This window comes from Monopterus albus, unplaced genomic scaffold, assembly GCF_001952655.1.
Source record: "Monopterus albus unplaced genomic scaffold, M_albus_1.0 scaffold83.1, whole genome shotgun sequence".
Classification (NCBI taxonomy): Eukaryota; Metazoa; Chordata; class Actinopteri; order Synbranchiformes; family Synbranchidae; genus Monopterus; species Monopterus albus.
Window position 1 is genome coordinate 1073364 of NW_018127963.1, and position 14975 is coordinate 1088338.

At 44.7% G+C, this 14975-nt stretch overlaps 1 protein-coding gene across 1 annotated transcript in view; it reads left to right on the top strand.

Annotated features, from left to right (window-relative positions):
• The window catches only part of tle2a (TLE family member 2, transcriptional corepressor a), a 51157-nt gene that overhangs the window by 32689 nt on the left and 3493 nt on the right, over positions 1-14975 (top strand). The window contains 13 exon segments of the mRNA XM_020607046.1: positions 3547-3610; positions 6474-6518; positions 8465-8527; positions 8872-8976; positions 9424-9597; positions 9599-9734; positions 10107-10123; positions 10811-10906; positions 11482-11526; positions 12157-12318; positions 12622-12748; positions 13709-13896; positions 14247-14326. Of these exon segments, the coding sequence (XP_020462702.1) occupies positions 3547-3610; positions 6474-6518; positions 8465-8527; positions 8872-8976; positions 9424-9597; positions 9599-9734; positions 10107-10123; positions 10811-10906; positions 11482-11526; positions 12157-12318; positions 12622-12748; positions 13709-13896; positions 14247-14326 (1302 nt within the window).

The following is a 14975-nucleotide window of genomic DNA, read 5'->3' on the forward strand; positions in this document are numbered from 1 at the left end:
CTCTCTCGTAGCTTCTTTTTTTTCTTGCGGCTTCTTACTCTCTTGCTCGCTCACTCAATCTTGTTTTCTCCCTGTGTTGCCGTCTTCCCCTCCATCCTCCAAACCTTCTCTCCCTCCCTCTCTCTCAGTAAATGGTGCTGAGCCAAAAACTAATTATTACAGGCAATCATTTCGACATGAAAGGCCCACTTCCTGTTCAGCGCTCTCCTCCCTCCCTCTCTCTCTCTCTCTCATTTTCTTCCCCCTTCAACTGTTTTTATTCTTCTACAGTCACATAATGGCAACACACACACACACACACACACACACACACACACATACCCACAATAATTTCATTCCTTGTTGAAGTCCATTTTGTGAGGGAAGTGTTATTGCTTTCTGAGTGCAACTTCGGGGTCTTTCCTGTAAGCGCAATAAGTGTCCATAGCTACACTGTGTGTGTGTGTGCACGCGTGTTTATACATTTGTAATGCTGTTGTACAATTTCTGGAGGACTATGACAAATACACAGGACTGATGCATTCAGTATAGAGGGTTTTTTTTCCTGACAATCCTGTAGTGATATTTATGAACATGCACTCGAGAACGACCACTCAGTTCTGCTGTGAATGCTCATTTTCATGCAACTTAAACTACAGAAATGTCCCAACATGCTGTGATTCAGAAACGGGAGCTGATAGTAATAGCATGTATTCATGACCTTAACAACCTTAAAGCACTGCTGGAGGGGTAAGACCTGGCTCAGTTTAGAATTAGAATTAGGTTTAGGTTAGGGGAGGGATTGTGGTTAGACATTGAGTTGAGATGGTTAGGGTTAGTGTAAAGGCAGTCGGAGACTAAATACATTCAAGTCTAGTGGGGGAAAAATGCCACTGTTTGACTGCCTGAGTAGTCAGTCAGTCAGTAGTAGTTCTCTCTTGCTGTTTCATAGATGTCACAGTCAACTAGTTTGTTGATTCATGGGAAGATTTTAACTAAGTTTTGCTGTGCTCACCTCTGTGTGCTGGATTGGGGCATAATGAACACATATTTGTTTGGCCATTCTACTTTGAAAACCTGGTTTTCTTGGTTAGCGCTTCTTCTTTTCTTTGCACATTTGGATAGTGACATCCTCACCGCATTGTCGGCGTAATGTGCACTGACAGAAGAGCCTTGCTTTATCGTGCACGGAGGACAGAACGCGGGCTAACTCAGGCACCTGTTAACCGACCCTTGAGCTCTGTCACTTGTTGATGTTAGACGTCATACGCTCGCCAGCTGTCATTTGTTGCCGTGACAATGATGTCAAACAGGGAAACAATGACGTTTAGCCTTATTCTCGGGCCGGGATCGCCAAGTAGACCATATTCTACATAATGAACAATTTGACAAGTATAAAACTTTTTTCAAAATAGGAAACGTACACTTCATTACGTTTTATTATTACATTCCTAATGTGAGGTGTGCTCTGGGTGTGGGTTGACTTGGCATTAAGAAGCCCTGGGCTAGGGAATGCATTATGTCAATCAGTGTCCTTACAACGTGTGTGTGTGTGTGTGTGTGTGTGTGTGTGTGTGTGTAGTCATTGCTCTGCTTCTCCAAGCTCATCTCAAGTTTACATTGTGATGAATGCACAACAGCCGTGCACAAAAACACACACACACAGTCGCATTAGTTCTCAACCCAGCTGTGAGCAACTTTTGCCGAGAGGCAATTCCACTGTAATAAAATCTATAGGGTGGGGTGGGGGTGGGGGTAGTGAGTTAATCCTCATTTCCTCCTCCCTCCTCTACCACCTTCCTCTCCCACTCTTTGTCCTGCTTCACTCCCTCTCTCCCCTTGTCCCTCTCTCTCCTCAACTGGCTGGCAATGATAAATGAGTCAATTATGTGTGTGTGCATGCGGCGCTGGAGAAGGGGAGCGGATGGGACCATTATTACCTGTTGCGGCTGGGGGTAATGTTGCAGTATTAATCATATTCTAATTTTCCTCTGCCAAATGACACCCCCACACACACACACACACACACACACGCACACAAACACACTAAACTTCGTCTCACCTCACCACACCACAGCCCCCTTCTATCAATCTATCTGCTGCCTGCAAACAACTCGGCGTAAACTGCCGAGGGCCCAAAACATAGTACCTCTCTGGGGAGAGAAGGGAGGGTTGGAGGTAGAGCAGAGTGTATATTTCTGTTTTTGTGTGAGAGGGAGAGAAGAAATGGGGTGAGAGATGATGTGCGAGTTGCAGAGGTAACAAGGGAGGTGTTTGTGTGCTTCAAGCTGACACATTTAGAAATGGAAATATGTGTGTTGGCAGATCCAGCCATTGGCACTAAATGGTTTTAGAGGACACCAGGGACATGTTTGGGTGCAAGGAGAGAGAGGACAGACAGAAATACTGGACACATGGGACAGGTGTTTGGCTGCTGCTGTCACCTCAGAGGTGTGTATAGTTGTTTTTACACTGAGAGCCCACGCTACTGCTGTTCCATAGGGTCGCCACTAACCTGCCCTTGTGCTGTTTATACCGGCCTTAGCCTGAGCTCTATGATTGCGTTCCGGCCTGTGAACTCAAACAGCAGGCTGAGACTCTATACCAGAGGCAGGACACAACGTGTTGTCAGCTGTAATGTAAATTTTGTGCCGGTAGTCTACAAACTAAAAAAAAACTACGGTGGGAAACGCAAGTGCGGATGTAGCTTTGTTGGCTCTTCAAGCATTTTTTCCACTTAACTCAAAATTGGCTAGCGTGGTTCTTGCTATGTTCGTGAATGTCGTGTAATAACTGCAGTCAGTGCAGTTCATGACATCAGGAATGCTTTGACCTGTAACTTAGAGAGAAGCCGTGAACAGTTCGAGGCAGAGAGGCGTGCAGACTTGAGAAAACGAGATGGAATCAAGGCGTACCAGTCCTGCCCCGAAAAGGCAGTGTGCCTGTGTAGAAAGGCTTCAACAACAGGCGTCGCTGTCGCTGTAGCAGCCTGACTGGTTCACAGACTGAGCAACACACGGGTCACGTCTTGAACATAAGAAGGAAAGTGATTGTTAAAGCTGAAAAAAAGGCAGATTCACTATGTAGTGAGACAGAATTGGCACATACTTTGACTTCAGTGAAACTTGGCAAAATGTGCTGTCGAAGGTGAAAGTTAAGGGGAACAGGTAGGCGGACTGGCTGGTAATTGGGGAAGCAGCAAAATGAGGAGGAGTGGAGGGCACATGGACAGACTGAAAATTGTCCAGAGAAGAATAGAGAGAGAGAGAGAGAGAGAGAGAGAGAGACACCTTGGATGTGCCTGCCTGCAGTCTTGGCTGGATTTCAGGCTCCAAGCGTGACTTGGTCTATTTCTGCTCTGCTCTGAGGTGATAATGGGCTGTCAGCACCCCAGTCACCCTGCTCCCTCCTCCCCCCTGAGTGTGTGAGAAAGAGGGAGAGTTTTGGGAGCTGTTAAGAGGGATGTGAGTCATTTTTTTTGTGTTGCTAATTGCATTGTGTATTTTTATTTGGAATATGATACAAAATCAGAACTCACTTTATTTGTGTCACCTCTCTCTGTTGCAGTTTAAAACTGGAGTGTGAGAAACTGGCCACAGAGAAGACAGAGATCCAGAGACACTATGTTATGGTGAGACAAACACACACACACACACACACACACACACACACACACACACACACACACACACAGAGGCTCTCTCTCTCTCTGCATACACTCCCAACAAATGCAGTGCCAAGTCCGCTGAATCCCTTTCATCTGCTAACAGCTGCCAAACAACACCCACCAAAAACCACACACAAGACCCCCACCACACACACACACACACACACACACACACACACACTTGTATTATACGACTGCAGAATAAACAGCATTTACATGGGCATGCAGTCTCGAGCTTGTGTTTGCAAGTGTTTTTTTTAGATTTGTGAGCTGTTCCTGTGTGGCTGCTTGTGTTGAGAGAAAAATTAATATTTGAGATCTTTGACTTTTTATGTTAAATGGAAAAAAAAAACTATTAGTAAACCTTGATTATAGCCAAAGTAACACATTCACAAACCCAGGTAACACACTGGCACTTGTATTGTTCCTCTTTCAGGTTTTAATTCAAGCTCAGAGTAAAAGGTTTATAATCTGATGTGCTGGTGGTTCATGCAATTTTGGTCAGTTTGCTATTTTTATTGTATAGTATCTACTGTGTTGACTCATTCAACTTTTCTTTTAAGTAGAAATCAAGTGTGAATATTTTCTGTTTTTATGATGTAACGTGAATAATTTATACTGTTGGTTTGACAGAAGCAATTTGGAGATGTCGGCTTGGACTTTGAGAATTTATGATGGTTTGTTTAAAGTTATTTTATGACGTTATTGATCAAATGTTTAAATGGATGATGCAGACTCCTATACTCTAACCAATAACTTAGGGAGACTTTTTGTTGTTTCACTGTCTCGCAGCTATTCAGTCATCCCTGTTTGTCTGATCACATGGGTTGTGTTCTGATACTGCCGCTTGAAGTGGACACTTGTTGCTGATAGTCTGGTTAAGTTTTATGCTTTTGCATCTGATCGGTGAGGGCAGAGGAAGTTGCAGAGTTGAATATGTCACAGTGCTTCCTAAATTTCACCACTGCAGATGAATGAAGCACAGACTCTCTTCTCTACAGAAAGCCCTGAAGCATAACGTCTTCTCTGCAGCACTCGGTGTGAATATGTGGAGCTCTATGATTGTAATGAATACATGATCAGCAGATCTTTTTTGGGGGGTAAAGAAAAGTCCAGAACTCTTTTGTCTGTCTTTGTTTTTAAATCTACAAACCTCCACCCTGGATTTACCTGTAATCAGAAGCAGACACGAGTACCGCTGACTGAGTGTATGCTGCCCAGAAATGGCTGCGCCAGGAAAGAGCTGTGTGGCAATCTTGGCACAAAGCAGGGACTGCTGCGGGGATTGAAGTTTCAATGAGGGGAGGAGGGGTTATCTGGCATCAAGCACAGGCCAGGTCTCCTTTCCTGGCTGACGATTTGGGGGAGTTTGGATGTTGCTAAGCAACAGGCGAAACTTGGCACACCAACTGCCAAGCAGAGTTGCCAGCTGCCAGGAGAGGCGTCTTTTATGGAGGCACACAGAAACACACACAGAAAAGATGAGAGCGCGCACACACAGCAAACCATGCCCGCAAAAGTGCACAGATACACACCTACACAGTTGTAGACTGCCACACACACACACACACACACACACGCACACACACACACCTGTGCGCACACACACACGTGTGCTAACGCAGCATTAAGATGTCTGGAGAGAGAGGACCCCTGCCATCTCCTCTCCCATCCTGCCAGGCTGTTCTGGCTGCCCAACTGCCAATCTCCTCTCTCCACAACCAGTCACGCTGAAAAGCAAATGTCAGCCTGTCACTTTTTGAGGCATCTGACTTTAAAATGTTCCTTTTTTTTCCTGAAGGTAGAGAGACAGAGTCTAAGAGAGAGCTCCTCACCTGTCTCTCTCTCTCTGCAGCATTCATTTCCTCCTGCAGCCCTCACAGCATCTTATACTTCTGGATAAAACACCGGGTCAAAAAGCCCACACTAGACATGATTATTGTAATAGTCTGTCACCTTCTCCTGCCCAGTGACAATTTGCTTCTGGCTTCCAAAACTCCCCTAAGGGTCATTTTAGAGCTGCTGACTTTCTGCAGAGAAATTAGCGGTGATGTGCTTTTAGGGACATATGGGCACTTCACAGTGCACATGCTTGGGGTGACGACATCTGAAGCTGGAAGCACAGGAAGAGTAATTTTATGTAACAGCAGAAGTTAGATGTTTTGAGCCATTGTTGGCTCTTGTCTCAAAGAAAGTCTGTGTTTTTAAGAAATGTAAAAGAGCAAAACAAACAACAAATGAATCTTTTTAATACTTTCTGACTTCCCTGCTCAGTCTGTGGCACTGTCCTACAGAGGACATTAATCTTTTAAACATAATTCACAACAATACAGTTTCAGTCATTTCCTAAAACTGCTGTTGTGCTGTAATTTTTAGAAAACAATCAGGAGTAAACGGTGCATTTGTTTGGAACTATTTATAGCTGCAGATTGAAACACAGCTGTTTGGTTAGAGAGTATAGGGCTTTTAATGGGGATTTAAATGGGGAAGTATAATCACCAGACCTGGGCTAAAACTTGTTTAGTTTTACTGAAGGAATTAAATAGCGTGCCATAAATTTAACATGCTATTTTTTGTGAAGATTCATCAGGTGTAATGATTCAACTTTAATGTAAAAAAAACAATTTTTTTTGCAAATGTTGTCTTTTTTTTTGTAGTTTACATTGAGTTGGGATTTAAAATGCATTTCCAGTGAGCTCTTTGTTTTTAATTCCAAAACTGTTTCAAATGATCAGTTTTACTTACTCACACATGAAAGCTTGTCACTCTCCTCATTGTGGTTTATGTATGATCGTGTATTTACTAACCAGCGTTCTCTGTGTTTCAGTATTATGAGATGTCCTATGGCCTTAACATTGAAATGCACAAACAGGTGAGTGAGCTGTGTCTCTTTCTTTCTCTGCATCTCTGTCTCTCGCCCCCCTCTGATTGCCCTTCTGCGTCTTACGCCTAAATTTTTAGATTGTTCTCTCGAAATCTCATCAATGCCTCACTTCCTTTGCCTATCAGCGCTCTCTCTGGTGCACCTACTGTCTATAGTGTGCTGTGCTATGGAGGCATTAATAGTATCCTCAAACAGAATTCGTTTCTCCACCTCAGGCAGATGACTGCTTTGCCTTTACCTGAGCCTCCAGAACCGCTTCCTCTCTCACCCGTCATAAATCCATGTCTGGTACTGCCTCTCTGCTCCATCCTACCCTGCTTCTCCATCCTCTCTCCCTCTTTTCTCCTTTCCATGCAATCATTGGTCTTACTTTTTTTTTTAAAAATGCTCCTCTCTTAATCTCCATTTCTTCACCATCCCTGTCTCCCTTCCTTCCCATTGATTTCCTTTTCTCTCTCCTTTTCTTTGTACATCCTCCCTCCACCTCTCTCCTTGCAGACATACAGCCCATGCTGAATTTCACTTTAAATCAGGTCACTGCCTTCCTGCCTTCTACTCTTACTCTCTCTCCATTCATTTCACCATCTCAATCGTCTCGCTTTTGACGTGCTGCTGCTGCCACTCCACCTCCCCGTTCGATTCTTTTCCTCCCCCGCCTTCCTTCTGTTTCTCCTTTCTCTATTTCTTTACTGCCTCCCACTTCCTTCATTCATTGGCTGTTATATCCTCAACCTGATCTGCCCTTTTCCTCTTCCTCTTCCTCTATCTTTTCATTCCTCCATCCCATTTTGTCCTCCCCTCTTTATCCTCTCTCTCTCTCTCTCGATTGCTCGTTTTCTCTCTCTCCTGAAGATGTCATTTAGTAGTTGGAGTTCTCTAACAAGAAATCATTGTGTCTCCCTTGGGATGGGGGTGAATTCAGAGGAGGGGGGGAGTGGAGGAGCAGGGAGCATGCTGCCTGGCAGAAAAATGAAGGGAGGGAGGGAGAGATGTGGGCAAGCAAGAGGAATGAGAGAAAAAGAGCACATGAGAGAGGAAGAACGAGAAAAAGGAGGGGGTGGAAGTTCAATCCGACATCAATAAATCACTTAAGAGAGAGAATGAGGTGGGGTTTTGTGTGTGTGTGTGTGTGTGTGTGTGTGTGTGTATATACGTACACGTGCGCGTGCACACAGAGCAGGGTCTAGCTGTCAACATGACAAACAGCCTGCGGTCATAATGATGTTGTCATGATCTCCGCATGCATATCATTACTGGCCCTAGCGCCCTTGTTGAACCTGCTGCTAAACGTGCTTGTGTGTGCATTAGACGTCACATGGCAACATTTGTAACACTGATTGCTGCGCTAATACTGGGAAGGGACAAATGGAACAAGGGATGGATGGAGTGAGATGGAAAGAAAGAAATGATGAGGGGGAGGGAGAAATAGCTGGCTGTGTAGTAGAGCAGATCGAGACAGACACACACCCACAGCAAGAATCACTGACCCCCAGCAGGAAACATAGACATACACACTCAAGCATGCAAAATGCAAACACACACACACAAACAGACATGCTATGCTATGGCGCATCAGAAATTCTGCACGTACACACACAGAGGAAAAAAAATAGTGTGTCTTGAGTCTTCTGTCCTTCTAACATGCACACCACAGTGTGTGGGCTGGCCATGGCCACAGCAGATGCTGTCCATGAATATTTTAGCCAAACTCCCTGGCAGAGTTTCCATTTGCATGGACCAGATGTAAGCAGCTGAAATATTTACCACACTGGGCCTGGGAGAAGCAGGCCACAGACACAGTGTGTGTAACCTTTGTTAGTGTGCTTGTGTGCGTTTTCTTTGTTTGTGCTCCATCTTGGCCGTGCAAGTGTGTGTATCTGTGTTTATTCATCAAAGTGACAGTTTCTTTTTTTTTTTTTCTTTTTTTCTTTCAGACGGAGATTGCCAAGCGGTTGAATGTGATCTGTGCACAGCTCATCCCATTCCTGTCACAGGAGGTGTGACACACACACACACACACACACACACACACACACTGTCTGACAGCAGCCCACACAGAAGGCATGCACATGCATACACATGTTTGTCAATGAATCGCAGCCACGCACACACAGTGCTGCAGATGGACAGAACTTCAGAGCACATTCATTTTCCTCTATTGCCAAACGTTTGCACATGTTCACGATTCTCCAAGCACAATAGTATTTAAAGGATGCTTTTTTTTTTTTTTATTGTAATATATAAATGTTACCTGTAGGCAATAAAAATTCAGTTTACATCAACAAAACGGTGACTTCAAACCAGTATGTAGTTCCAATTGCCCTCTTGGTTTGTTCCACAGCACCAACAACAGGTGGTCCAGGCCATGGAGCGCGCCAAACAGGTGACCATGGGGGAGCTAAATGCTTCGATAGGGGTACGTGGGCTCCCCCCTCTGCCTCATAGCGTGTGTACCTTATACTCCCATTTATTTATTTTTCCTCCTTTTTCTTTTATTGAGGCAAACATCATTGGCCCACTCTAAAATACGCAGATGTATTGGCTGGGTTTGATTCAATCGTATGGTCTGTAGTACCTTCAAATTTTTTGTAAATGCAAATATTATTCTCAGTGAAATCAAATGTTTCAGCTGTAGTTTATTTTTCTCCTCAGTTTCCAATTCTTAATGTTTCTGCAGAGCTTCCCCTACTAAAGAGCCACTGCCTTGTCCCACTTATTTCTTCTCTAGTGCACATCGCAGCACTTAGTTCCCTTTCTTTCCTTCCTCCTTTCCTCCTCTTGATGACTTCCTGTTAAACCACTTCCTCCAGTGCTTTTAAGTCACCCAAGAGATTCACCTCTCTTTCACTGTCTCCTTGCTCTTTGTTTCTTCTGCTGTTCATTCTGTCTACAGCAGCAGCTTCAGGCTCAGCACCTCTCCCAGCATGCCCAGGGTTTGCCAGTGGGACCACATCCATCAGGACTGCCCCACCCCAGCCTGGCGCTCGGCGGAGGGTCCGGCCTGCTGGCCCTGTCCGGAGCTCTGGGGGCCCAGCTGGCTGCCAAGGATGAGAGAGCTCACCTCGACCCACCCCAGCCTGGCGCTCGGCGGAGGGTCCGGCCTGCTGGCCCTGTCCGGAGCTCTGGGGGCCCAGCTGGCTGCCAAGGATGAGAGAGCTCCCCTCGAGGCGGCAGCAGCTGCTGCAGCTGCTGAGCACCACAGGGGTCTGTTTTCTTATTTTTATTTCAGTTTGTATTTCTCAGAGTACAAGTGTAAAAACTCTTGATGAGTCTGGGGCTGAGACAAAGCACTAGATTGCATTCTTGGACATGAAAACGTCTCACTGAGGTGGGATTAGAGTAAACACTGAAACCTTGGCTCGATGGATTCTGTTGGTTGGCTTTGCTTTGGGTTTTTGGCAGGGCACAGGAGTGTTGCTGATAATAACACTCCTCAGGGATATTTTTCCACTGACTCATCAGCTGCAGAGTGATGTAAAGTGCTGGCTGATAATCTTGTGTTTGTGTGTGCATGTCCTTTGCGGCCTTGTATCCTGCTACCTGGACGTTTTGGGTGCTGGTTCCTGGACTGAACAGACCGTGAAGCTGGACCTGTGAGTACAAAAGGACTGTACAATCTCAGATATGTATCATGTGCGCTCACACTTGTCCACCCCTTTGTTTAGAAATTTGTTTATATTGTAAGAAAATTCAGTGTTGTACATGAACATAATGTGCTTTTTTTTTGGCTTGTTAAAAAAACTAAATGTCAAAACACAGTGTTTAAAATACAGATATACATATTTTTCTGGTCCCCAGTGCATTTCACGGATGCTGGTACCTATATGACGGCTATAAATTATAATACATTTTACATTTAAACAGACTACCAGTCAAAGTGTGGACACACTTTCCAGCTGAGAGTGTGTCCTAACTTTTTATCCAGCAGTGTGTCAACACTGCTGTAAAATTGTCAAAGAACACTTGGTGGCAGAGCCGAGTGCCTCCAGCCTTTTCTTCCTCCTAAAGAAAACCTGAATCTTTCTCTTTCTTCCCCTCACTCCCCCAGCGAGTCCCACAGTGAGCAGGCCGATCGATGCGGCCTGATATTCTTTCACATTCATCTCCACAGCTTATGAGCCTGACATGATTTATGCAGTCCCTCTCACCTCATTATCACCCTCTTCCTTCCTCTTTGCCCTCACGCTTTCCTCCTCCTCCCCATGCACCCTTCTCTTTTCTCTTTGTGTCACTCTTGCGCTCTCTTTTCCCAACTTGATCCACCCCTCTCCTCTCTGCAGAGTTGTCTGTCCAATGGGGACAAGGGTCGCCCAGCAGACTACCTCAGCAATGGCAAGAAGAGGAAAGCTGATGAGAAGGAGTTCATGACAGACTATGTGAGGATGCTTTCATAACGCTGTCAAACATTTAAGTAACCGAGGGAATGTTTCCTGCAGCTCTGCCAGTCCTGGTGTCTGTAGAGTGGACTTTGGAGACCTGAACTCTTTTTTTAGGCTGTGATTGAAATAATCTATGCTCCCTGCTATTAATATTTCAGCAGAGCAGGTGTATTAAGAACTGTAAGGAGTTTTTAGTGCAAGATAAATGAGTTTTGGGTAGTTATTTTCTTATCAAGTTCAGCATGATTGCTTTGTTTATCCTGAAATATTAAAAACCCGATTAATGCCTCAGGATTTTACCTCTCTGTGTTAAACATCCAAAATTAATAACATTTGATTGTATTTACTTTCACACATTGCAGGCAATAAAATGTCAGGATTGTTTCTTTTTCCTCTATTTGCAGTCCAACTGATTAAAGCTTTTGAGAATGAACTAAAAATGCATTAAATTACAACACACACCTACAGACCCCTCTGTTCTGTTTGTATATGTGTTTGTGTGATGTATTTCTACATGTCATCTACGTACATCAGTATGTCTAATCTCACTCCGCCCCTCTCTTCTCGTGCAGGGCAGCGATGCAGATAAGAGTGATGATAATTTGGTGGTGGATGAGGTTAGTAGGTGGTCGCTGGTCTCTGTTGGCCGCACTTCACCACTTTCATCCGCATACATCGTGTACACACACCCGGCTGGGCCATATGAATAATAACAGTATTACTCCCCGTCCTCCTCCACAACATGCGCATGCACTTGACCTGCCAGTCATGCTGCCTAGACGTTTAAAGCACCTTGATGTAGAATTCTTTATGTATGGCTGTTTTATAAATGGGTGAAGAACAGTTTGCAAGTAAGACAAAAAAAAATGTTGACCACACATTGAGTCCAGTTTTTTAAAGGTTTTTGTTTCTGACATACATGTAAATAGGATAATAATGAGTGAACCTGTACCCCTCTGAGGCAAGCTTTTACATTGGGTGGGTCTTTGTGGAAAAACTTCTCCAGTGCCAGGAAATGATTTCACTACAGCTGGTTTGAAATCAATAGAGTCTGAGCTGAATAGTTGGCATGAGCTGATAAATCCACAGTGGCTGTGCAAGCTAAGAAAATGTGGAGAAAAAAGGGAAACTGATGGATTCCCAAGTGATCTGCGGCCTTCAGGACTAAATGCTGCAGAAAGAATGAGAAAGAACTTATTTCAGTCTTGTGTAATTAAGTTTTTTCTTTTTGTGTTATGGGAATACAGGACCCGTCATCCCCCCGCAGCGTGCAGTCGTACTCATCCAGGGAGAACGGTTTGGACAAGATGCCTCCCTCTCGTAAGGAGGGTCCGCCACAGGCCAGCCCCACCTCCCTGGCCTCGTCCAGCAGTGCTGCCTCCCCCTCCCGTGGCAAAGAGCCCCCACAGGTAGATGGACATATCTGTATGAGTAGACATCACATGTAACCATAGAAAGACAAATGTTCATCATTTTTGTGGCACATATGCAGCTGTCGATGGCGAGCACGTGTGTCAGTGTAGGACATCAGTGATTCCGTGGTGTCAGCACTCATTGTGTTCTGCTGTCATGTTCAGGGTCAACATTCCTCGCCCAGTTACTATGCAGTATTTTCAACATATGCCCTCAGTCATTCAGTTTCTGTTTGTGTGCTGTTCTTTGCCATGTGTTGTCTTTTTTTTCCTAACACATTTTATTTTTTACTATTCCAGAGGGAGAAGTCCAGTACTCCAGGTATGAAGCCGGGCACCCCCATGTCTCAGGAGTCCAACACTCCTGGACCCAGCGGACCCCCGCAGTTCAGACCTGTCCCGGGCAAGCCTGGTGTTGACCCCCTTGGTAGGAGCTTCCTTTTATTCCCCCAAAGATCTTATCATCTGTACTTTATTCTTAAAAGGCAGCAGTAAACTTGACATCAAGTGAAAGTGTTAAACATTTCCGACATTACTGGAAAGACTGTAAAATTGTTTTTTTTTTTTTTTTGCCATGTTGCTGAGGAAACCAAAAACCAAAATATTTCCAACCCTTCTCTTAAGACCTTGAGCTGCCACTGCACACAGGGGGTCTATTAATATGAATATGATGGGTTTTAAGCTTGTTCTCATTAAATGCAGCGATTCCATCAACATCGGGCTGCTGTAGTTGGTATGGGTGTCGGCCAGCTCCCCACCGTTGACCACCATCTGCACTTAATAAGCAGCTGTGGGCAAAAATATTCAGCGCGCCTCGTTTTTAAATGGAAAGATTAGGAGAGGTGATGGACTGTGACTGTGAGCTGCTTCGTGATGAGCCTCCATCTATTCCAGTGCATCTCTTGTCTTTTTCCCCTCCTCACGTAACCTGTTAGCTCTGGTTTTCTGCTTCCTCTCTCTCTCTCACACACACACACACACACACACACACACACACACACACACACGTACGTGCGCGCGTAGGTGCATCTACATGCTCAGACATAAGATACAGGCATATGAGAGCACATACTGATACTGGCTTGCTGCAGGATGGTGTGGTGGCCAGCAGGGGTCAGTAGTGGTCTTGTGCTGCGATCAGTGATGTGGTCTTCCCTTTTGTTGCAGCTTGTTCAACCTGTCAGTCACAGCTGTCTCACACACTGAAAGGCTCTGCAGAGTCCAGGCACCTTAACAGAACATGCAGCTTATCGTAGCATATGCTAAAGTGAAATATATAAATCTCTCAGAATGAGTGACACGCTGTGTTCTTTGCCTCAGTCAGTAATTTCTTTACTTAAATAATTCAGAGCAAATGAATTCTTTTGTCGTTTCCTCCTTCCATCAGCTCTAGGTCTCAGGAACCCCCTTGCGGTACAGGGAGCGTACCCTCCAGGGGCATTTGGCCTTCCCCCTCCAGGGGTGAACGGGGACCTGCCTGGGGCAGCGGGCTATGGCGCCGGCCTCCACCTGGTCTCCCCACAGATGAACGGAGCCGCAGTGGCAGGTGCCGCAGGCTACGGACGGTCCCCCGTGGTAAGCGAGATACTCAGCAGATCATTTCTTTCTAGTGTCACCAGAAACCTCAGCATATAAATCCATCGTTGAGGGCAAAAAAAAGGAATATATTGAAAAGAAAGGAACAGTTTAGTAGGAGAGGAGATGAAAAAGAGGCTGAATTGTCTTTTACCATTTGGAATGTCTGACCTTGACTCTCAGTGTCTCTGCTTTTATGTGATCTCATTTTATGCTGATCTTTTTTTTTTTATTACCGTTTCTGCTTCAATCATTTTTATTAGTTAACACTTCTCTTTTCCTCCTCTCTCCTCTCTAGGTATGTTTTTCAGGTATTTTCTTTCTCATGTTAGTCTCTCTGTCTGTTCCAGGTGGGCTATGAGTCTCCACACCCACACATGAGGGTCCCCGGGCTGCCTGCCAGCCTGCAGTCAGCTGCCTCCGGAAAACCGTGAGTTCCCTCCATCCTCGCCTGCTAATCGTTCAGATCTGCCCTTGTTCTTTATTACCTGCATGCAGGTTCTATTCAAATTTCATTTCAAACTGTAGAAGAGAAAAGATGAAAAGGGAAGGGAATATTTTAATAAAGAAAAAAAAGTTTGGCGTGTCCAGAATTTTGTTAGGTCAGTGACTAATCGTGAAATCACATCGTGTGTTCATACCTCAAGAGGTCTGAAGTAAGTGTTCACTCTTAAAGCACTTGAGAAATGTTTTCCCTTTAGTTGTTAGTCATGTGCCTTCCATTTTCTGACTCCACTTTACTTTGTTGTTTTATTTTTCTTATTTCGGCAGATGAATGGCCAGTGTAGACGACGTGGCGTCAGCAGTGTTTGCAGAGTAGTGCCTAAATACAGTGTTTTTCAGTTAGCCAGTAAATGTCAGACTTCAGTCTCTTAGTGTCAGCCTCTCATTTCATGCATTTCTGTGAAAAAAAAAAAAATGCCTGCACATAAAAGTCCTGTAACTTTTCTTTACTGGTGCTGTTTTTGTATGCCAACTAGTGGAAGTCTTTTTTTTTTTTTTTTTTTAACAGTTAGTCCACAACCACAGCGACGTGGATGTGATAAGCTTTTAAAATTCACATTTTGGTTTAGTTTGTT